This window comes from Trachypithecus francoisi, unplaced genomic scaffold (genome assembly GCF_009764315.1).
Source record: "Trachypithecus francoisi isolate TF-2019V2 unplaced genomic scaffold, Tfra_2.0 Lachesis_group4, whole genome shotgun sequence".
NCBI lineage: Eukaryota > Metazoa > Chordata > Mammalia > Primates > Cercopithecidae > Trachypithecus > Trachypithecus francoisi.
This window is the reverse complement of record NW_022681469.1, coordinates 90,456,155-90,481,216: the sequence shown is the minus strand read 5'-3', so window position 1 is coordinate 90,481,216 and position 25,062 is coordinate 90,456,155. Positions and strand designations below refer to the sequence as shown.

At 36.7% G+C, this 25,062-nt stretch overlaps 1 protein-coding gene across 1 annotated transcript in view; it reads right to left on the bottom strand.

Annotated features, from left to right (window-relative positions):
* The window catches only part of HDAC9 (histone deacetylase 9), a 418,509-nt gene that overhangs the window by 273,616 nt on the left and 119,831 nt on the right, over window positions 1-25,062 (bottom strand). The window contains exon 11 of the mRNA XM_033194714.1: window positions 939-1,116. Coding sequence (XP_033050605.1) covers window positions 939-1,116 — 178 coding nt within the window. The remainder of the gene's footprint in view (window positions 1-938; window positions 1,117-25,062) is intronic.

Below are 25,062 nucleotides of genomic sequence, written 5' to 3'. Positions count from 1 at the left end.
CAAGCACAAAGGCTTGCATGAGGTCACAGAAGCCACAAAAACAAGCTCTGAATCCTGAAAATGGATTTAAAAATAAATCAGATAACTCAAAAGAGCCTTTGGGGAAAGTGCATATAAATTCTCCTTCTGCAGCATCCAAGTTATGAGTCTGTTAGGGGTACAATATCTTTCATTTGATCAGCCACAGTTTGAGAGCACAGAACTAGAATGGAGTAGAGTAGACAAAAAGAAATAATTATCCACGCATATATTTACAGCACTGTTCTTTTGCAGAGGGAATAGTACCCTGTGTGTGTGTGTGTGTGTTCCACACTTAACCTTCCTTTGGCCTTGGAATTATCTGGCTTGTTTTCCTCTGTAGTCAGGTTCTGAAATATCAAACACAGCTGTAGACAAAGGAAGAGGTTGGTCAAAAAGCCCACCCAGAGATTCCATAATAAATAGAAATGAAAGTAACATACATAGAATCAAGTAAAGTTTGCTTTGATACTATAGAATTCCATGAGTCATTTGCATGGGGAACCAGAAGAAAACAATGAAATAAAACAAAAAAACAAACTGGTTAAAGGGCACTCTTTGGAGTCAAGTGAGGAAGCCAAGCATCATAAATTTCCTAGTGGCTGGGCAGAAGGTAAGAGATTGAGGAACACTGCTAAAGAATGTTGCAGGGATTTTCATTTCCAAAAAACTCATGCACCTGTTGATGTATTTTCCAGGCCCTTGGATGATAGCAATTTATGAGGCTATTAGTACTAAGTCCAAGATTTATCAGATGTGCTGTTTGTCTTATAGCCAATATAACCTCAGAAAATTTGGGTTGCACTGGGTTAAAAGGGAGCGTTCTGCTATTGGAGTTATTCAGAGCATTTAAATCGGTTAATCCTACAAGAACGGTGCATTTAGCCTGCCTATTAGAGAGAGTCTTTAAGGATTCCTACCAGTTGCAGAGCCAGGCTGGAGGGGGCGGTCCATTGCTGGGTGAGGTAAAACAGAGGCAGCAGGGGAAGAGTGAGTCCTGGAGACAAGACGGTGTTTCTCTAATCCATCCATGCCAACCGCAGCCAGCGGCGCTTGGCGCACAGAGAGCGCACGTGTGTGCGGGGGTTCCAGGAAGGGCTGTTGCCAAGAAAAGAGCACAGTAGAAAGAAATGTGAGACAAGGTTTGAGGGAGACACTGAGCGACATGTCAACAAATTAAGTTCATCAGGTCAGAGACATAATAAACGGTGTGAAGGAAAAAGAAAAAAAAATAGAGAAAGGGAGAGAAAAAACAAGATCCAGTCAATAAATCCATTCAACAGATGTTTTCACACTGACGGCCAGGGCCTGTCTGCCTGGCTAAGGAGGAGGTGATGGCAGGAGGCCTGTCAGTTAGAACTGATTGAAAGAAACAAACCTTTAACCTCAAGAGTAACGTCGACTTCGACTCATTTCCTACTTAGATACCAACGTTTTGAATACAACCCCAGAACTGCCACACAACGTGGGAGAACAATTCAACGCTTTTAAACTGCCAGTGAGGCCTAATTCTGAACCTCTCCTGAGTTTATTTCAGTGAATATTGTTTACGAATTCTATGGATGTCTCTAAAAATGACCAATTACACGATTGTATTTTGACACCTTTCAGTCTTCATATATTTGTATAGAAAAAAATGAATATTTCACAGTTTGTATGGTATAATTTCAACACTGTAAAATTATTTGGTTTTAAAATATAGTATTAAGTATATCCTCAGTGATTTAACACTGTTATTATATTCTTCATCCTTCCCAACTTACCGAATCAGTGAATCACGGTTTGGAAGTTTATGGAAGATTCAGTTAGTCTCTTCCTCTGTCTCCAAGAAAAGATATTCTCAAACACAGATAGGCAGCTTATTGAATCATCAATGCTACAAAAGTATATATTTCAAAATATATATTTTAAATATATATTGTTTTGTAATTTTATTTAATAAAGTTTTATTTATTAATAAAAATATTTATCAAAATATATATACTACGCTGTGAATATTTTCTCCTCAACCTAAGAGAATTCATAAGCTTTATGCTGTTTTTATTTGTCTTTCCTAACGAATATGAAGAATAGCTGAACAGTGGTAAAAAAACATGATAATCTCTTGGCAATGTACAAACTGTTGCTCCAAAGGTTACCAGAGTATTTTTAAACAAGTCTAATTCTTGTAATTTTATAAATGTGTGTGCTCTTCTGCTTCTGCTTCCTACCTGACTAGCATTTGTTCTTTCAAGACTTGAGGCAGACATTACTTCTCCTTAGTTAAGGCCTTACCTTAACCTTCCTGCTTAGACTAGGTGCTCCCCTTCTACCCAACATGTGCCATCACAGGTCATACTCATCCTGTATTTCCACCCAAGGCTTGCTACATGCTAGGTGTACAAATTACACTTGCTGAGAAACTTACTGAGAAAGCTAACACATCTGTACACAATACAACTGTACTCATTGCATATCATGTGGTTTTATGTAATTGTAGCTTTCTCTGTACATGATATGAGTTAATGCTGCATATAAATCTATAAATTGGGATTATAAATACAGATTTAATTACAGACCATAAGCAGAGATTTCTCAATTTAGAAAAAAGTAAGAATGATTTAAAATTAACTTTAAAATAGGTAATAATTAATGTATATGTTGTTACTTCTGTTTTGCTCTACAGAATAATCAAACCATCAATCAATTGGAAGGTATATGTCACATATCGAGGCTTTGGGCATTTGCTTTGATGATTGGGATGGATTGGTAAGGGACCTATTCTAGCTACAGCAGTTTATACACTTTTACAAGAGTCTGACTCTCCTGTTTTCTTGAGTGCCTTATGTTCAATGTCCTGAGGACACAGCAGTAAGATTAATATAGTCCTTCCTCATATGGAACTTACTGTTACAGGGAATACAAATATATAATTATGATTTGGGGGGTTCTGTTGGGAAAAGGAAGCTTTCCACATATGATCTATAATTCCTGGGTACATGTTTATCTGATTTTCTGTAATATCCATCTCCTCCCTTTCTTTCTACTGTAATTTCTTCAACTCCGGTGTAAGATATGGCAAACGATTCCTAACTGATCACCCAACTTCTAACACCAAACAGTCCTATTCCTTCCTGCAAGAATTCTCTTCCTGAAGCCCTGCGGTAGCAAGACATTAACACAAAAAGACTCTGAAGGTTTGAAGAACCTCTACAGTCTGTCATTTGTACTCTCCTTTACCTGAGGCTAACCTACATTTTAAACCTTAGATCATTTATTCCTTTTCTAAGTTCTAGCCAAATACTGTCCACTGAACATCAGATATCATTCTTACACAGGGCCCATGACTTTCATGGGCCCTGTGCAATTTTATCATTGTGGACTCCAAAAAATAGTATTAAAAACTACACTTTAAGCCTACATTGGCATACATTGGATTCATTATTATATATTCATATTATTAGATTCATTTTTTTCTGACTAAGAAATTAAAATGTAAAATGTGTTGTGGGCCTCTAACAGTATATCATAGGCTCTGGGCACTGTATCTGCTGTGTCTCACGGATATATTCACCATGATCATTCATGCTTCTTCCAAGCCATCCTTTCTAGATCACCCCTCTATGTGTGGCGATGAAGCTCCACAATCAGCTCTACACACATCCTCTAAGGTCCACTTAAAATTTCACAGTCTCTTTTGAACACTCACATTAATTGTGCTTTCCCCTTCTGTTACATTACCATCACATTTTGTTTTTCTATCTCCTTTTCCTGCCCTAGTCTTTTATATATTAGAGTTACTGCATGCAGTAACTATTTCTTGAGCTCACACTCCATGCTGGACACGTTGCTAGTGTGCAGAACCTTTTTTATGTTTATTCTCTAGTGAGGAGACAGATACTAAATACAGACATGCATCCCACAACAATATTTTGGTCAAGGATAGACCGCATATATGACACTGGGCCCAGAAGATTATAATGGAGCGCAAAAATCCCTTTCACCTACTGACGTATGAGCCTTCCTAACGTCATAGCACAATTGCTTTAGTTTTAATAATTTAGTGTAGCCTAAGTGTACAGTGTTTATGAAGTCTACAATACCATGCAATAATGTTCTAGGCCTTCATGTTCACTCATCAGCCACTCACTGACTCACCCAGAGCAACTTCCAGTCATGCAAGCTCTACTCAGGGCAAGTGCCTTATCCAGGTATATTATGTTTCACCTTTTATAATCAACTGTATTTTTATTGTACCTTTTCTATGTTTATATACATAAATTGCCTACAATATTCAGTATAGTAACATGCTATACAGGTTTGTAGGCTAGGAAAAGTAAGCTATTACATATGGCCTAGGTGCATAGTAGGCTATCTAGGTTTGTGTAGGTATACTCTATGATGTTTGTACAACAAGGTAATTATAAATACAGTGAGGGCTATATCTGAAAAAATCAGGATGGTATGAAAAACTTAAAAAAAACCTGCTGAAGAGGTTCAGGGAAATGTTGTTTAAGAAAGTGATATTTAATTTTAAATATGAAAGACAAATTGGAATTAACCAGGTGACAAATGCAAGGAGAAGCTCTAAAGTGCATGCACATTTGTGTGTGTGTAAAATGATCTGCCCTTGTATAATGTTGAAAGCTCGTTGAACCAGAAACTGGATATAACTCATCTTTTAACTTATTTTCTGCTGCATTTTATATATTTTCTCACACTTTCTAGAAGATATACTATTTTATTTGTGCATTAAGCAAATGCAATAGATATTTGGAAATTAAAGACTATGTTTATTTTTTTAATCACATGGCCATGTTTTAGATGACTGGAGTTACTAAATATTTTTTTCTCTTAATGAGTAGTTTGATTGTGTAAGGACTCCATTTAAATAACACCATCTACTACCTTTCTTTTTTTTTTTAAGTAAATATTTGTTGCTTTACTTGACCTTCATTGAAACCCTGTAAGATACAACAGTTTGCTAATTCAAAAGCATTATGTAAATGTTACATGATAGTATAACATTTCACAATTCAGTAAGCAGCCTCCTACCTGTCCAGTGTCTACCAGAAGGAATATGGCAATATAAGTAAGAAACAAATAACTACTTGTTCAATATTAATTTGTTTGTTACTTGTAAATGTTCATCCAATAGCTATCGCTCAACCAAAAGGCAACAGTCCTTGTCCTGCGTTGTACAGACAGCAAAGCAGATTTAGGATGTTGTGGGTTGACACCCAAAATTTAGGCACTTGCACCTTAACTGCAGTTAGTAAGTTCCACGAAGAGATGACCTTTGGCTGCTATATATTCCCATGCATATCTTTCCCATGCAGTGTTTCACATAGTGGGCTTTAATAATATGTATTATTCAATTTAAAACGAATGCATCATAGGGAGATATATATAATCATTCTTAAGATCGTATTATAAGGATAGGATAAAACAAGAAAACATATTATAAGCAATCACAACACAAAATAATCAAGAAATAGCTGAGAAAAAAATATGAGAAATAGAGCCCAGACAAAATGATTACCAAAGGACAAAATTCTAAAATTATTTTGTGTTGGAGCCAAGAGATAATGTGAAGAAAATTCCAGTGATTTGAGGATTACTTTTCCTTTGTACTTTTATGTCATTTCTAAGTTTTCTGCATATTACCTATATTAAAACTGTAATTAAGAAAAAATGGTAAATGTTATTTAAACTAAACAGTCAAATCTTCCAAACACTTTATTAGGACAGATTCATAATTATTGGAACTATGAACAGAGATGGGCCAAACATTTTTGAACTTTCTTTCAAAAATAGTACTACAGAAGAAAGAAGTTTATTCACTTTCAAAGAGTTGATTGCAATTATACACTTTTACAAATGAAATGTGGCTTTCAATGTATCAGAAGAGTTATAAGAATCCAGTAAACCACATATTATTATACTGCATGTTAATCACTGAGTTATCACTAAATGCCAGGTCACTTTTATTTTAGGATAGATATCCAGCCTCATTAACAAAAGCATCCTTCATGAGCTTGAAAGCTGAAATTATATTTTTCTGTTGTCTCTGGAATGGATTGAAATGTTTGACTAAACCAGTTTTTTTACTATTAGTAGTTATAATGACAGATAATTTTATTCATGTTTATACTTCTAAGTAAGTAGGAAAGAGCATGTTTCTCTCTTACAGTGCCGAAAAATTAAAACTTCAAACAGTTCAGAATCTACTGTTAATAAAAATTAGAGGAATATCCAAGTTAACAGTTTACTTACTGAGCACCATTAGAAAATGTGTTATCCCCCCTTAAATGAATAGCTAACATGTTCCCCACAAAAGCATTTTTTATTAACATTTATTTTACATATTCTTTATTGAGTCTATTTTTTATGCAGTAAAAGTCTTCCTTTTTCAGCTGATTCAACTGGGGACTTGGTTTTGATGGCTTATTTTGCCAGATTGTCATTCTGGAAAATACTCTCCGCTAACTGAGATATGTAAGACAACTTCTAATTATATGGTGTGGTCTAAGGCCACTGTGCCCAAACATCGGTTCACTCCCACTGATAAAATTCATGTAATTACTTTGACAGAAGAGTTGTTACGCACCTATTTTGTAAATTCCTCGGTATTGCATAGTAAAACATCAATGCCTTTGTGGCCCCACCATTCTAAGTGGTAGCGCATAGGCATTGCCATCATTTGAAAGTGGGTAGGGATAGTTCTAGAAGGTCTTTGTATGACAAGCACAATGTTCTGGCTTAGAATGAAATATTTTCTTGAGGGTGGCTTGCTAATGGAGACTATGAGGTGCTAAAGTCCCTGGGTTAAGGAAATCACATGGTTCCATGTTTTGTAATAACAGTGATTTCTTTGTTCTGTTTTGTTTTGCTTTCTTGTTGCTATCACACAGGGACCAAATGCATAGCTTCTGGGTTTTCACTTTGCTCTGGATGATCACATTTGCTACCTGACCTGTGGGTGGTTACTCATGGTCTATAATCAATATCACCATGCAACTTTAGCAAGAGCAAATAACAGAAATCATAAATCATAATGCATACTCTGAAAACACAGAGCAAGAGACACTCATAGACTACTTTGAGGAGAGTAAATTGTTTTAACACTTTAAAGAGCAATTCACAACATTTCGTACAAATAGTTTGTATTTACTATAAACTCTAGCAAATATGGTGAGTGAAAAAACAAGCAAAAGAATATATGACAAAAATTTTTTTCCAAAATTTGCAAATTAATATCACATATTAAATATGTTAATGAAATTAATAAAAAGTAAAGACATACATGAAAAAAGAAACAGCAAATTCAGAAGAGAAGGAATGGGAGGGACAGTGGGAGAGAGATACATAGGAAACTTGAATTGTACCTGTACTGTTCTATTTCTTAAGCTGGATGTTATGAGTGTTCATTGTTGTAATATTTATACCTGTTAATTGTTTAATAATTTTTCAAAAATAGAATTAATGCTTATAGCATGTTTGTCATATATAAAACACCAATATTATTATAATAACTAACATTCCACATAGAGATACCTTTATTGTAAACACTACATTTTTGTAGAAGAAAAAGAAATTAAGACAGAAAAAGTAAAAATAAATGAAAAAAGAAAACAAAAATAGGCTGGGCACAGCAGCTCACACTATAATCGCAGAACTTTGGGAGGCCAAGGCAGAGAAACTCTTGAGCCCAGGAGTTCAAGACCAGACTGGGCAACATAGGGAGATCCTATCTCTATAAAAAATTAAACAACAGAAAAATTAGTTGGCATGGTGTCACATGCCTGTAGTCCCAGGAGGCTGAGGAGGGAGGATCACTTGAGTGCAGCAGGTTGAGACTGCAGTGAGCCATGATCAGGCCACTGGACTCCAGCCTGAGTGACAGAGTGAAACTCTGTCTCAAAAAAGAAGAAAAAAAAGAGCATAAAAATACGTTTGGTAACACATTTTTTTTTACTAAGGTAAAGTATGTGAATTTACTTTTACGTCATATATTAATAAGATATACATTAATCTGTACCAACTATGAAATAATTTCACTAATAGATAAATGAACACAGTAATATATATAATTAAGTATATTTTGTCTTTAAAATTTCAACATATTATCGTTTTAAATTCACTCAGTAAGAAAACCATTAATGATACTATAGGGACTGAAAAATTAAGAAGATTATAAATTGGGAACTTAATATGATGATTTGAAATAAAAGAATAAATAAATAAAAACATTAAAATTAAATGTAATTAAAATTAAATAAATTAATTAAAATGCAAACTTTAAGAAAATAATTCAATTCAATAGTATGAGCCAATCTCTTCAGGTGCAGAAGAAAATACCACAGCTTCTCATATTTAATTTTTAAATTAAAATACAAGAAAGCAAATTAATTATACCGGTGTTTGATATATGGATAGATATTAGCATTTCTACCCAATTCCTGCATCAAATGTCACATATATAAACTCTATGAAGATATCCTAATATAGGAAGAAGAGTCTAATTTCAAAATTTACTATACTACACAGGTACAGTAATTAAAACAGTGTGTTCCTTGCTTAAGGATAGATATGTAGATCAATGGAATTGAATTGAGAATCCAGAAATAAACTCTTACACTTACGATGAATTGATTTTCAACAAAGGTGCCAAGACAATTCAAGAGGGCAAAATATTTTTAAAATTCTTCCTCCACGAAGGACTTTGTAACAAAAAGAACAGGGACAACTGCGTAACCACCATGACATTTTTGCAAAGGAATGCAATAAAGCTCCATTCCTCATGCCATACACAAAAGTTAACTCCAAATGGATCACAGAACTAAATGTAAGATCTAAAACTAGAATATTCTCAGATGAAATAGAGGAATACATTTTCTTGCATATAAGACTAAAGGCAAAAGTGACCAAAAAAATAGGTTACTTAAGCCAGACGAGGTGGCTCACACCTGTAATCCCAACACTTTGGGATGCCAAGGTGGGTGGATCACCTGAGGTCAGGAGTTCGAGACCAGCCTGGCCAATATAGTGAAACCGCATCTCTACTAAAAATACAAACATTAGCTGGGCGTGGTGGTGTGAGTCTATAATCCCAGCTACTAGGGAGTCTGAGGCAGGAGAATCACTTGAACCCAGGAAGCAGAGGTTGCAGTGAGCCGAGATCGCGGTATTGCACTCCAGTCTGGGCGATAAGACAAAACTCCATCTCAAAAAAAAAAAAAAAAAAAAAAGAAAAGAAAAGAACAAAAATAGGTTAATTAGGCTTCATCAAGGTTAAAAAATGTTGTGCTTCAAAGGACATCGTAAAGTAAGTGGAAAGATAACCCACAAGTTAGAGAAAATATCTGCAGATAAGAGACTTGTATCCAGAATATGTAAAGAATCCTTATAACACAATAATCAATACTAAGAGGCAATCCAACTTAAAATGAGGTGAACAGATAAAGATAACAGGCAACCCGATTTAAAACTGGGTAAAAGTTCTGAACAGACATTTGTCTTAAAAAGAGAGGCATGTGAAAAGATGCTCACTTCATTAGCTATCAGGGATTTGTAAATCAAAACCCCAACAATTTACAACTTCACGCCAATTAGAATGTTTATTATAAATAAAAGATAAAAAGCAAATGCTGTGGAAGATGCAGAGAAATTGGAACTTTCATATGCTGGTGGGGGTGTAAAATGATGCAGCCACTTTGGAAACAGCTTGTGCTTCCTCGAAGGGTTAAATATAAAGTTACCACATGATCCAGCAATTTCAATAATATGTATACACCTAAGAAAAATGAAAAAATACTTCCACATAAAAACTTGTACTTGAGTGTTCATAGCAGCACTATTCGTGAAAGCCCAAATACAATCTAAATGTGCACCAATTGATAAATGGATAAAAAAAGTATGCTATATCCATAAAATAGAATATTATCTAGACATAAGAAGGAATGAAACACTGATACATGCTACAACATGGATGAACCTTGAAAACACAAGAGAATAGTCACAAAAGACCACATACCAGCCAGGTGTGGTGGCTCACAACTGTAATACTAACACTTTGGGAGGCCGAGGCGGGTGGATTGCCTAACCTCAGGAGTTCGAGACCAGCCTGGGCAACACGGTGAAACCCCGTCTCTACTAAAATGCAAAAAACTTAGTTGAGCGTGGCGCCATGCACCTGTAATCCAGTTAGTTGGGAGACTGAGGCAGGAGAATTGCTTGAACCTGGGAGGCGGAGATTGCAATGAACCAACATCACGCCACTGCACTCCAGCCTGGGCGACAGAGCGAGACTCCATCTCAAAAACAAAAAACAAACAAAGAAAACACACACCATACAATTTGATTTACATAAAATATGCAGAACACACAAATTTATGGAAGCAAAAAGTAGATTAGTGGTTGCCTAGAGTTGTAGGAGGATGAAGTTACCACTAATGGGTAGTTTCTTTTGGGGGGTGATGAAAATGTTCTAATATTGACTGTGGTGATGGCTGCGCAACTCAGTGACTACATGAAAACCCACTGACTTGTACATAGAAATGAGTAAACCATATAGTATATGTGAATATACTAATAAAGTTGTTAAAAACAACACTTTTTAAAATCATAGTAAAAAAGTTTCTATCCACTAACTCAAAATTAATTTTAAAATAACATTTATTTCATTTTTATCCCCGTTCTTAATTTCTATTGATGTGCATGTTTTGTAACATATCACATATTGATGTGGTGATGCATTATATAGTTTGTAAATATATTTTTTATATTTGTACATCTGTACAATTGCATATGTGTGTGTGTTTATGCTAAAATATTTTTATCGCTTGTGATTTTAAGAAATTGCCCCAGCACTTTGGGAGGCTGAGGCGAGTGGATCACCTGAAGTCAGGTGTTCGAGACCAGCCTGACCAACATGGTGTGATCCCATCTCTACTAAAAATACAAAATTAGCCAGGCATGATGGTGCATGCCTGTAATCCCAGCTACTTGGGAGGCTGAGGCAGGAGAATCACTTGAACCTCAGAGGCAGAGGTTGCAGTGAGCTGAGATTGCGCCATTGTACTCCAACCTGGGCAACAAGAGCAAAATTCCGTTTCAGAAAAGAAAAGAAATTGTAAATCAACTCATAGGAGGTGAAGTGCTCAGTAACAATTTGGTTAAGATAGAGGGTATCTTCAACAAACATGTGAGGATCTTTACTATCCCCCCGCCTCCTCCCTAGCTGTGGATAGCATTTCTGAATTCCAGTATGCAAGTGCGGTTCACAGTTCAGGGAAGTTGGATTAACAGGTGTATGCTCACCAGCAACAGAATGTGCTCACTATTTTCTACCAATCTTCCCTCTAGGGCCAAGTGGTGGCCCTTGTAACAGTGGTGAGCCTCTAAGGAGATGAAGTATTACCCCCAGGTACTCACTGGTCACTTCCAGTGAGGGTAGGTTACTGTCTTCTCAGGTTCTTCTCATTTTAAACAGGAGTCTTTGCCTAGCACATTTTTCATGCCAGCGAACAAAATACCAAAATAAATGTACCAATGAGAGGTAAAATTTTGCAAATCAAATATTGTTGTTTTCAAATCATGAAGAATCCATAAACCATAATGTGACTTACAAGACAGGGCTATTGGTAGCTGAATGCTACAAAGCTTTCAGCTAAAGTACCACCAACAGAAGCAGAGGGAATTGGATTCAAGAGTAACCAGTGTTTGTATGCACACACAATGGGAGACAGAGTGTGTGTTTAGTTAACCTATGATGCTGGATTGAAGTTTAGGGACTTAGTTTAGTGTTGGCATTGACCCATGTGAAGCTGCACCTATTTAACAACAGTTTCTCAACTGGGTAGAATGTTGGTAAAAGTTATTACCTATATACAGAATATTTAAATTGCTTCTGGTATCCTCAGACATAAAGGTTCCAGAAGAAAATAAATCACTAATTTGGTTGCACTATGCATTTATATATATGAAAACTAGTTGCTTTAGAAATGTTTAAAATTCAGCTGCCTTGAAGCATTCTTGGAAAATGACCACTTTCAATCAACAGGAATTTTTCTGCAGTACAAAATACAAAAGAAACTATATTTCAATTTTGAAATAAAATAAATAACAAGTCCACAATGTGTCATTTCTTTTGTAATGGAAAAGTAAAGAAAACAAATTATATTTTTGTTCCTTCATTTGGTTTTTAACTTCTATATTTTTACAATTGGCTGTAGAAAAACATGTTCAAGAGAGCAGACTGAAATTATTTTAATTACATAACAGCCCAGAGAAAGATGAAATTATACAATGGCCTAGATTAGCATCCTTGTGTGGTTGGCAGCCAATGGACAGTACAGGATGAACAATAGAGCTCTGGTCTAGAAATAATAGCCTGAAGAGAAGGCGGGGAAAAAGAGGTTTCATTTGAATATGATGGATCTCTTGAACATTTCCTTTCTTCCTCCGTCTTGATAATTAGAGCCTGGATATAAAATATCATAACGAGAGAGATGACAAGTGATATAAATCATTTCTATTTAAGACATATGAATTGGATAGATTTATCTCGAATAGATATTCTCAGTCTAGGATCTGTGGAAGAATTCTAGTGGATATAAGACTCCTGAAATTGTGTGTAAAATTATACGAGAATGTGCATCTCTGAATTTTGCTGAAGATGTAGTCCATAGTTTTCATCAGAGGTCATTAATTTAAAAAATAATATTATGAAGCATAGCTTTAAGGAAAAAATGGAGTAAGTGGCCATAATAAAATCTCACTAATTACAACTTTTAGGTTTCTCTGTTAATACACTAGATTTAACATCAATAATATGTCATGAATGGGTTTTTTAAAACCCATGGGTTCAGACATATCACATGTTGGGTCAAGTAAGTAGGATCCCAATTCTTTCGGGATCAGACATTAATCTTTATACCCTCTCATTCCAAGAAAACATCTTACTAAACATAATATTAGGAGAATCACATTTTTCATCACTGGTGTCTAGACCCAATTGCTTGTGTGCAAATTACCAAGCACGTCAAACTCAAGCAAAGTTTGACTTTATCTCTATTTTACCCTTTCTCTCAAAGCATGCCTGGGTCAAAGGAAAGATATTCCAAATATCTTTTGTCATTGAACTAGGAGCCAATTACTGATAGTTTATGTTAAAATGCTTGGCTAACAAAAAATTTTAAAAGTAAAAATAAGACAGAGAGAGAATGTTGTTTAACATGTATTTATTTTGGCATTTAAACAGAAGTATCCGCTTTAAAAAAAAAAAAAACACTTTCCCCTTAGAATAGATAAGTGTTTGAGGAAGCACACAGCTCAACCCATAGCATGGAAGAAAATGTCTTAAATAGAATAAAGACTAATCACTGCGGATCAGAATTGAAAACTGTGGTTTTCTCCACAACCAGACCTTAAAACAGTAATACGCTGGTGTATTTGCTAAGATGAATGTAACATAATATCTAAAAATACTTTGGTTTTTTGTTTTTTTTTTTGATACGGAGTCTCACTCTGCCGCCCAGGCTGGAGTGCAGTGGCCAGATCTCAGCTCACTGCAAGCTCCGCCTCCCGGGTTCACGCCATTCTCCTGCCTCAGCCTCCCGAGTAGCTGGGACTACAGGCGCCCACCACCTCGCCCGGCTAGTTTTTTGTACTTTTTTTTTTAGTAGAGACGGGGTTTCACCGTATTAGCCAGGATGGTCTCGATCTCCTGACCTCGTGATCTGCCCGTCTCGGCCTCCCAAAGTGCTGGGATTACAGGCTTGAGCCACCGCGCCCGGCCAATACTTTGGTTTTTGAAAAGAATGTCTCTTTTAAGTATTTCCTTGAACTTAAAAATAAATATCACAAAAGGCATTGATAATTTAAAACACTTTTGCAATTATTTCTTGGCTTTCATGGAACTCATTCTTTCATTCGTATATCCATTATATTAAGAGCTTACTGGATGTTAGGAACTGTAGTAGAAATTAGAAGATACAATGGTAAACTCAACAGATCAAGTCACTCTTCTTCTGAGTTTACAATCTGGTGAGGGAGATAAATATTCATCCAGTTCCACACAAATCATTATAAAAGAGCAATGGAGGTAAGAGTTATGAAGAGTGGTACAGGGTCCTAAATTATGAGCAACCAAGAAAAGCTCCTCTGAGCCAAGAGATGAAGAATGAGAAGGATTTAGCTTGACAAAGAGAGAAAGAATGTTCCATGTAGACAGCATAGCATGTGGAAAGTCACTCTGGTGATAGGGCACCTGGTAAATGCCACAGACCAGGTGCAATTCAGCATGGCTATTTGTAAGGGTGAATAGCCCTTATTCATAAGACTCCCTAAGACTGCTGGTTATAGAGATTCTGGGGAATGAATAGAAGGGTGGAGACCACGCAGCACTTGCACCTTATCTAAAGAGGCTGACTCTCAAACCTAAGAGCAATAGCAAGTCAACAAATAGTTTTAGATTCCAGGAGTTTGGGCCTGAGGATCGAATGTTTAACAGGGTTGATAAGAACAAATTTGCATTAGAAATGATTATTCCAGCAGAAAAATAACATATATTTTGTGTAGAATAGGCAACTTAATCTTCACACACCTTCCTACGCAAATTAAATGATGTTATTTAAAAAGTGCACAGGATTCAGAAAACAAACAAACTCCTGGGTTTGTACTCCAGCTCTACCATTTTACAAAGAAGTAAATAAGGAAAACTTTACTTGAACTCTCAGAGCACCTCTATAAAATAAAGAAATGACAATGTATCTGATAAGCATTTTTTCTTCCAGAATAAGTGGTTTATCTGCAAAAAGACTAACCTAATTAGCATTGTTATTTAAACATTCATAGTATCATATATTTCTCCACATAGGATAAGGAAATTAATCATTAATGTATCATTGTTACTGATGATTTATTTTTTTAAAACTCAAATTGACTCTATTACCAAAATACACTATAACAAGCTGTTATTGAGCCAATCTTCTGCCTTCTTTCTGATCTCCATGACTGATCCACAGTCATCAGTTATGACTAGTCACAACTAGATATTGTTTAGTAGTCTTTACCTACTTCATTAACCACCTACTATGTTGCTTCTCAGCCTCCATGCTCATTTAGCCCTTATCCAGAATCATGCACATGTTGATTTTTCTTACATATATTTTTATTATAATTTACTAAGATTTCTATAACAGTAAATCTTCTTGCATAAATGCCCTACATCCTTATGAGGATGATAAGACAAAACTTTCTAAATCTGTTGTGATGGCTCTATTCTTTTGAAAAATTCATTGTAATTGATAAATAAGAGTGGTATATATTTATGGTGTTAAACATGATGTTTGATCTATGTATACATTGTGGAATGGCTAAATCAAGCTAATTAACATATATATTGCCTCACATGCTTAATTGTTTTGTGTCTCTATTCTTACATATTTTCTAACAATTGGTTTCTGAAATAGTCTCTGTATTTAGTCTCATGGGTCAATAACTTTTATGAACTCATCTGCAATGCTCATCACCAAACTATCATCCTAACAACACTGTTTAATAATTTGGCCTACAGCAACCAAAGGTAGGCAGATTCTGCTAAGCAGTCTCATTAGTTGTCATAAATTGTTGCATCTGTCAACAGTCAAATTTTTCTTTATGACACTCATTTCTCACAATTATTTTTGTGGTCGCTGCCCACAAAATAGACTCTTCCGTTCTGCTATACAACTTGCATTGCTTTTGCATCAAGTTATGTTAACTTCAGTTACCTGATTTTAACTATGCTCATCAAATAGAACGAAGAACAAATGGATAATATAATATGATTAGACAAGGCTTAACAATTTGGTTTAAGACCTTGCCTGGTATTATTTGGTTTTAGTGCAACTGATTCAACTCTAAATAGAATCAATAGAAATAAAGTAAATCTCACTAAAATAGTTCCTGGCTTACATGAATAAACTCTTGCATATAAAAGTTGTTTCATCTCCTTGAAAAACATAAAATAATATTATTATGCACATTTATGCACATGCTATTTTAATTTGTAAAGTATCAAAAATTGCTATTCAAAATTATACTCACGAGCCAAATAAGTAACATAATATGTTAAAGTGGTTATATTCAATTATTGGGAAGTTTAACTTTATTTGATTTATAACATGTCAATGAACCTACAATACCTAGTATTTACTGGCATTGTTTATCATCTGCTTGGTTCTTCAGCAGAGTCATCATCATAATATTTGCTCATAACTTGAGTAAAGGCTAAAACAGTTCTCATCATTCTTAGATGTTAACTAAGCTTGTTATTTCTTATACCTGCAGATTTTAAATCATGCTTTTAGTAATTAGTAGCTATTTATAAATTGACACTGAAACAGGAATTATTGTAAACCTGCAGAATAAGTGACTATGGCATTCCACAATAGCTCTATGCACCGCTATTTGCTTGTCATGCAATAGTCCCACTTGCTAGAGCCCATCCCTTCTCTAGAACATGGAGTTTGAAGTCTGGTTAGTAGAGAAGGTTGTTGCCACTGATGAAAGAGAAAAAACTGAAAGCAGTTAGTGAAAAAATTGGTCAACATCTTTAGGGACTTTAACTTAATCAGAAAACAATGAGAAGTCCCTGACATATATTAAGGAATGAAAAAATGTGATTATATTTAAATTTAAGGAGGACTTAAAGTACCCTGATTTCATTAAATTGGGATTCAAAGACTGGCTATGGGCAAACCTGGTGAGCCATGACCAGTGGGCCAAGGAGTTTACTACACATCCTTCATCCTGCCCACTGGCCCCCTACATCCACTGGGCATTTGCATTGGTTGATACGAGTTTGATTTATCTTTCTTTGGTTGATTGTCTTCCTGAAGAAAATAAAAAAGAATTCTGGTGAGAAATGAGAGAAGAGATGGGAAAAACAGGGAATGGACAGCAGCGAACAAAGTGTGTTCTCTCTTGAGCCTAGTGAATGGCTATTTGAGCTCCAAGAGAAAAGGCCTGCAGGAAGAAGTAGAAAGAACTCTGTCATAGGAAATTTACAGCACAAGTGAAACAGTTTGGAAGACAGTGTTCCTCTCATTTGTGACAAAAAATGTCATTAAGGGCTAAAAGGAATGAAGAGTCACTTTGCATTCTGAGGATTGTAAAGTTTGAGAACTGCGAAGCAGCAACCCCAAGTGTGGGCAGGGGTGGTGGGTATGGCAGATCACTGCTGGTATTGGTGGCTCTCAACTGAGCACAGACTCATTCCTCAACACATGCAAGACTCCCTCAAGGAAGACACAGAAGTACCTGAGAGACACTGATTATGACGTTAGGACTATTGTGACACCAGGAAGTTAGTAATCAAAACTAATATTAACTTATTTGTAAACATTAATCAACCACTTGGGTTATTAAAATCCAGTAGTCGACTACTAGAGACTTTGCATTAACTTAGTTGACAGTAGCCAGAACCAGAGTTGCAGCAGTGGGTGGGAGAGAGGAAGGTGGACCCCAGAGACATTTAGAAGGTGGAATCAACATGATTTGTTGAATTGAGAAGATGTTCTCTCCACTTTGGGGCAATGAGGAGCAATGATGATGACAGTTAAGTTACTTAATTCCTTAAAGCCTCAGTTGCCCCATCTTTTGAATTTGTAAATTTTCAATAACAAGAGTGTCTACTGCATAGAGACTGTTGTCAAAATTAAATGAGATGATCCACTTAAAATATTTAGGGCAGTGCTAAGCATATTCTAGGCATCCAGACATACTGAGAATTATTACTACACCTGCAGAAGATATTCAGAAGATGAGTAAATCAAATTGCTAATTTTAGGAAGTACTATTTGTATGCAAATTTGAAATGCATGATATCTTTTGTGACTGTTAGTTTAAAATCTATATTTATTTATATGGGTAAATATACACATGTATATATACATATTCCCAATTGGCTAATCTTTATCACTGAATAGTAAAGCAACAAAATGTTCTGCATTAACTTTTTCTCTATTCATGTGCTCTTTTTTGTTATTTAAACTCGAGTGGCTTTCCTTGTTAGGGGCATAGCATGTACATTTTCACTTTGCTTAGCTCATCAAAGAGCATTTGATGTACTTCCAGCTCCTAGGTATGAATGCCAACCCTCTGTTAGATGAACAGATACTATTAACATAGACATCATCCCCAATATGCTGAAAGTTAATGAGCTAATATTCTGAATATTTAACCTCCTTTGGGCTTTGATTATGCGTGAATTTTTTTTTACCAGTATATGTATGTGTGTGTGTATATATATACACATATGTATGTGTGTATGCATATATATGTGTTTGTGTACATATCTGTATATGTTTGCATGTGTGTAAGAATGATGTAAGCATGTGAAAATAATCATTTTGAAGTAAAATTATGAGCTTGCATTTAAGACTTTGAATAATTAAACCAACATAAAAGTAACATAAGATGAAACATTAACAAATTGTGATCACAGGTAACCAAAATCCTTCTTCCCTGACTGATATGGTTTAGTTGTGTCCCTACCCAAACCTCACCTTGAATTGTAGCTCTCATAATTCCCACGTGCCATGGGAGGGACCTGGGGAGAAGTAACTGAATCATGGGGATGGGTTTTTTCCATGCTGTTCTTGTGATAGTGAATAAGTCTCGTGAGATCTGATGGTTTTACATAGGGCAGTTCCCCTGCACATGCTCTTTTGCCTGCTGCCCTGTAAGACGTGTCTTGCTCCTCTTTGCCTTCCACCATGATTGTGAGGCCTCTTCAGCCATGTGGAACTTTAAGTCCATTAAACCTCTTTTTCTTTATAAATTACCCAATCTTGGGTATGTCCTTATCAGCAGCATGAGAACAAACTGATACGCTGACATTTCTCAGAAGATACCCCTGAGTGTAGGAGGACCCTGGCAGAACTCTGGCTTAAGTCTTGGGAGAGGGTGAAGCATAGAATCAGAGGGCAAGGCTGGGTGCTGTGGCTCATGTCTGTGATCTCAACGCTTTGGGAGGCCACGGTGGAAGGATTGCTTGAGGCCAGGACAACACAGGGCAAGAAAAGTACTTTATTATATGATAATCTCTAAAATTCCCCCATTTGATTCTAAACCTGTAAGGGAGAACAATGTGTCTGGTTTATTCACAGTCAATTCCCCAAGCACAAATGCAAACATATTGTAGTGCCCAATTAATTTTTGTTGAATAAGTGAATTAAGCTATAATATTTGGGGTTTCAAAAACTCCGAGATGTGTTTCCAAATTTTAATCTAGTTCTTAAAAAATACTTGTTAAATAGATATAATTTAACCCATTTTGCCAATGAGAAAAAAATAAGTTTTCTGACGTGAAAGTGTCATGTCAAATTATAGAGCAATTAAATATCTGGAATTGAAACAAACTCCATACTATGCAGCCATAAAAAGGAATGAGATCATGTACTTTGCAGGCACAAGGATGAAGCTGGAAGCCATCATCCTCAGCAAACTAACACAGGAACAGAAAACCAAACCACACTGCATGTTCTCACTAATAAGTGGGAGTCAAACAGTGAGAACACACGGACGCAGAGAGGGGAACAACACACACACCAGGGCCTGCTGGGGGGTAAGGGAGTGAGGGGAGGGAACCTAGAGAATGTGTCAATAGGAGAAGCAAATCACCATGGCACACATATACCTATGTAACAAACCTGTACATTCTGCAACAATATAAAGAAAAAAAGAAAAAGAAAAAGAAACAAAGTCCAATGCTCTTTTTTCTTGGTGGGGAGTCTGCTGTTAACATTTATGTTATTTTCTGAGTAATATTTTAAGTCATATGTATGTGTATATATATACATGTGTGTACGGATGTGTGTGTATGTGTGTGTGTGTGTGGAGAAAGAGCAGAAAGAATGAGTGTGATTTAATCTACACAGAGGATTTAGTTTTTTTTTTGTGAGTGTTTCTGTGTACCGCATATAGTAGGAAACTGTGTTTTCACTGTCCAGTAGCCACACTTGCTAGGAGAGTCCATAGAGACATCAGCTAATGAGACCTCTCCCCTCCACCCAGCACTCGTTCATAACTAGAATCTTGTCCTCCAATATTCCATTCATAGCCCAAACCGCTCGCCATTCAAGTTCTCTAACTCCCTCTCTCCCAGTACTGGGACTTGTAGACGTCTTCTGGCTTCCATTCTCTTCAGCTTTCTTCTGGCTTATTTCTGTCCCTTTCCAGCATTAACTGTATCGTTTATCACTTCAGGGACTCAAAATAATCATGTTTCCACAGGGTGTTATGCAGAAAGCTGTTATGATCATTATTTCTGCAAAAACTGCAAGTTATGATCAGTCTCATTATTTGCTTTGTCTATTTTTAAACATGTGACAGTGTGGGCACACAAATCGGTGCTGTTTGTTAAAAATCTAGTCTTCAGCCTCAGCTGGCCTTTCAAGGCAGCTGGGCAATCTCTGTGTCCCAAGTCCCCTTCCTCCTTCTTTTTCCCCATAACCACCCTTCCAAATCTCCATCATTCTCCATTCTCCATAAACCCTTGACCCCACTCAGCAAATGACCTCACCTTCTACTTCACAAAGGAAATAGACGCCAACAAACAGTAACTCCCTCAACTTCCTGCCCTCTCCTCTACACTCTTATCAGCACCCACATCCATCCTTACCTCTTTTCCTCATTTTTCAGTTGAAGCGATGTCTCTCCTCTTAGCAAGGCTAATCCCACCACCTGTGATCTGGATTTCATCCCTTCCCGCTCCCTTAGGGATATGCTCCATCAATCATCCATGTTCCTGTATCTTCAGCCTCTCAGGGTGTACTGTCTGTCTCCCCTCAACATACAAAAATGCTCTCATCGCTTCCAACTCAAATACAGACACACAAGTATGCATGTGCACACGCACACACACACACACACTCCTTTCCCTTCCCTGTGTTTCCTTCAAGTTACTGCCAAAACTTTCTCTGTTCTTTCTCAGCCAAGTTTCTTTTTTTAAGAAAGTTTTCTTCTCATTTTAAAAGTATGACATGCTCATTTTAGAACATTTGGAGATTAATTTCCAAAGAGGAAAATAATAATTGCCCATATCCACCATGCATGAACGAACTATTAATATTTAATATTTTGAATTTTTTGTAGTTTTGTTCTTCCCTACCTAAAAAAAGAGCAGGTGTCATACTGAAATAATGATTGGCATCTTGGTTTTTTCATATACTCTGACTATATTCCTATCACCTTAAATACTCCTGGAAAGCATGCCTATTAGTTGCTGTATATTCCTGCATATATTTATAAATATTTTAATACCTTTTTTATTAGACTGTTGGACTGTTTTCAATTTTTCTGTTCTATAAATAATCATAAGCATTCCTCCTGAAGATAAATTCATACCTTTTCTCTCCCCGCATTCATTTCTCTGCTTAGGACAATCTACCCTCCACCACTTCTAAGACTTCCTTCACTTGTAATTTCTTTCTTTAAAGTGACTAGAGATCTCTTTATCCATGTTAAAGATACTTTTTCTGTGTTTATCTCACTCAGCTTCTCTGAGATATATGACATTGTTAGTGATTCTCTCCTCCTTGAAACAGTCTCCTTCGCTGGCTTCCACGCCATCTCGCTGCTTTCCACCCTTCCAGTTCCTCCCTCTCTTTGTGGCTTTTCTTCCTGGGCTTCCTTTTGACCGTTGGCTTCTCTGAGGCTCCACCCCTAGCTCTTGGCTCTATTTCCACACTTTCTTCTTGGGGGTAACCAGTGCCACGTCCTTCACTCCTGTGCTGCTGGTTCCCAAGCTGTATACCCAGCCTCCATAACCTCATCTGGGGAGCCTTCTCTGTCACTCAGCCATAAACTTGGATTTATTTTTCCTTTTGTGAGTGCTCAAGGCATCCTCGACCCGACTCTGTCAAGGCACACGTCACTTTCCATTAAGCTGTCATCAGTTGATTTGTCCTTCTCTTCCCAAGCTTTCTCAAACTCAGCACTCTTGACATTTTAGTCTAAATAATCATTTGTTGTTGGGCTCTGTCCTATATACTGTAAGATGTTTAGCAGCACCCTTCACCTCTACCCACTAGATTCCAGTAGCAACCCACCCCAATTCTGATAATTAAACATGTCTCTAGATATAACTAAATGTCTCTCAGGACAAAGTCCTCCCTGGTTGAGAACTACTGTGCTCAACCGTGAGCTTTGCAAGGGCAGGAGTTCTTTGTTTATCACATTTTGCCCAGAATCCTGTCCAGTGTCCAGCACATAAATGATGTCAAATAAAGAATCATTTCTTTATTTGGGTGAAATACAATGTAAAACTGGGAAAAAGTTAAAATTAGTGGGAACAGCTTGTTGTTTTATGAAGGCATTCAATTTTATTGTCAATCATTAAGCAAGTATTTTATTACTAACAAATTTCCTTGATCCATGGTAGGTTTTGAAAAAAATCAACGAAGTCTTTAACCTCAGGGTGCTTACAATTTTGCTGGAAAGAAATGAGGCAAACAAGCCATCAGCATGCATATGGAAACTTCATTACACAAATGAAATGCTAGCTTTGCTGTGGAAATTTATTGCTGCTCAGGGAGAATAAAGCAAAAAAAAAAAAAAAAGAATTAAAAAAAGGAAATCTTTCAGAGAGGATCAAAATTTTATCACATGTAAACAAACGACCTGGTTAGCATGAAGGCAAGAAAGATGGGACATTTTCTCTTCATGTGGGAAAGACTGGGGAAAGGATTCACATCTGTGGGTCAGTATCTAGGTCTCCTAGGACACAAATCTGCCCAGACATCAATGAAAGGGTTCCTTTCTACTACAGGATTCATTTAGGTCCTGAATATATGTTCTTGCTTTGTTCCAGTGCAACATATCATAATGCCTAGGGGTCTGAAACATTTCTTTTTTTTTTTTTTTTTTTGGTGACGGAGTCTCTCTCTCTCACCCAGGCTGGTATGCAATGGTGTCATCTCTGCTCACTGCAGCCTCCACCTCCCAGGTTCAAACGATTCTCCTGCCTCAACTTCCCAAGTAGCTGGGACTACAGGTACGTGCCACTGCGCCTGGCTAATTTTTGTATTTTTTAGTAGAGATGGGGTTTCAGCATGTTGGCCAGGCTTCTCTTGAACTCCTGACCTCAAGCGATCTGCCCATCTCGGCCTCCCAAAGTGCTGGGATTACAGGCATGAGCCACTGTGCCCAGCCTAAAACGTTTCAAATTAATTCAGTTCAGTTACTAAGCATAGGTATATGGGTTCAGTTAATCACTGGAATAGAAGATGCACACCCATTTAGATCACCAGCTGTGAGCAAATGGGTGAGATCCTGCTCCACACTGTATCCCAGTGTGTGGCTCGGGTGGGGAGTGGAGGAGAATTTTGCACCACAGAGTACATTTGACAATGTCTAGAGACATTTCTCATTATCTCAATGGGTGTGGAGTAGGGAAGGAGGGTACTATTAGCATTTAGTAAGGCGGGGTCAGGGATGCTGCTAAAATAGTACAATAAACAGAAGAGCTCCCACAATGAGGAATTAATGGGCTGACATTTTGGCATGTCAGTAGTGTCATTAGTGCTTAGGTTGAGAAACCCTACTCTAACCTGTTTATAGATGCACAACACAAATTAGCAAGTTAAGGATCCAGAAGTCCTGCAGATAAATCAATCAATCCCCATTTAATGTGTTTAAACACAGGAACACATATTTAATTTAAAAAATCATATATTATTAAAAATAATTTTACTTGTCTCTTTATTTTTAATTGACTACTAGAAAGTTAAAAATCATATATGCGGCTCACATATTTCCATTGGACAGTACTGATGTATATCATTTCCGCATATCAATAAAACAAAATATTCCATTTCTTGTAAAATGCTGAAAACCGTTTTTAACTAATGGCAATTGATGTTTTACTTCTATTTCCTCTTCTCTTTTTGTTTATTATAGTATAATTTAGTATTTAACTGCTTGTGATATGTAGGCTATGTGATCTGTTTTTTAAAATTATCATCAAGTCTGTGTATACACAAGAGAATACCTTTCTTGCTCCTCAGATGTTTAAAGTCAAATTTACTTTTTCAGCAGCTTTTGAAATCAGTGGTATGTTTAAACTTCAAATTCTTCATTTTATCTTTGCTCCAAATCTTATGTTTGTCCCAATTTTGAAATACTAAAAGTAAGAGAACATCAAGGTCAAAGTAGATGAGAATGCCATTTGAGAACGTCCATTTGTGACTTAAGGGTATGACTCTCAAAGGGAAGATGTCAGTCACTTGAGGAGATTCCAAACATACAAATTCAGTTAAGTACCTACAATGGCTTCTTAAAATATGGGAGGAAAATTGTGTTTTCTGTAGTACACAGAAGAATGCTGAAACTTAAAGTCACAAAAGGTAAGGAAGAGGCCACAATACTTGTAATATTCCTAAACAAGGGGAAGTCCCAAATCCTCCAAAGTCAACAAGTCGTGGAGGAAGAAGTGTGTAAGCAAAGTAGAGACAGTATACACACTGTACCTTGGTGAATCTGATACTTTCTTCTTTTGGGTGTCACAAATTAAATCTGGCTAAGGCTATGTTTTGCAGGCAAGCCAGAGTGTCAGGGTGCCACTGGGTCCTGATTATAGCAAGAACATTTGTGGGCCCTCAAGAAAATCTAGCAGATGCCAGTTAACATGGTAGTAGCAGAGAGTATTTCTTGTTTTTAAGAGCTGTTCTTGATGCTGTTTTTCTCCAAGCCACCCTCCTCCTCTAGTCCAGGAATGGCAGGGATGCCACATTAGTCAAGGCAGGACAAGGTCAGGGCTTGGCCTAAGATCTCCTTGTGGGAGTACGCAAAAGGAAGCAGCTAAAATTAGTAATGGACTGAATGTGTGCCTGTGTTGTGGTGAAAAAGGAGAAAACAGAGGAGCCAACCCAGATCACACTTGCATTGTTCTGCCTGGAGGAAGAGGTAGGAATGTGACACTGCCCAGGGCCCTGGGGGACAGGGATGGAGACTGGGGGTTATTTCTGGAAGGAGAGGGGGAAATATCATAATTTTTCTTCCTTCTGTTTTCAGACC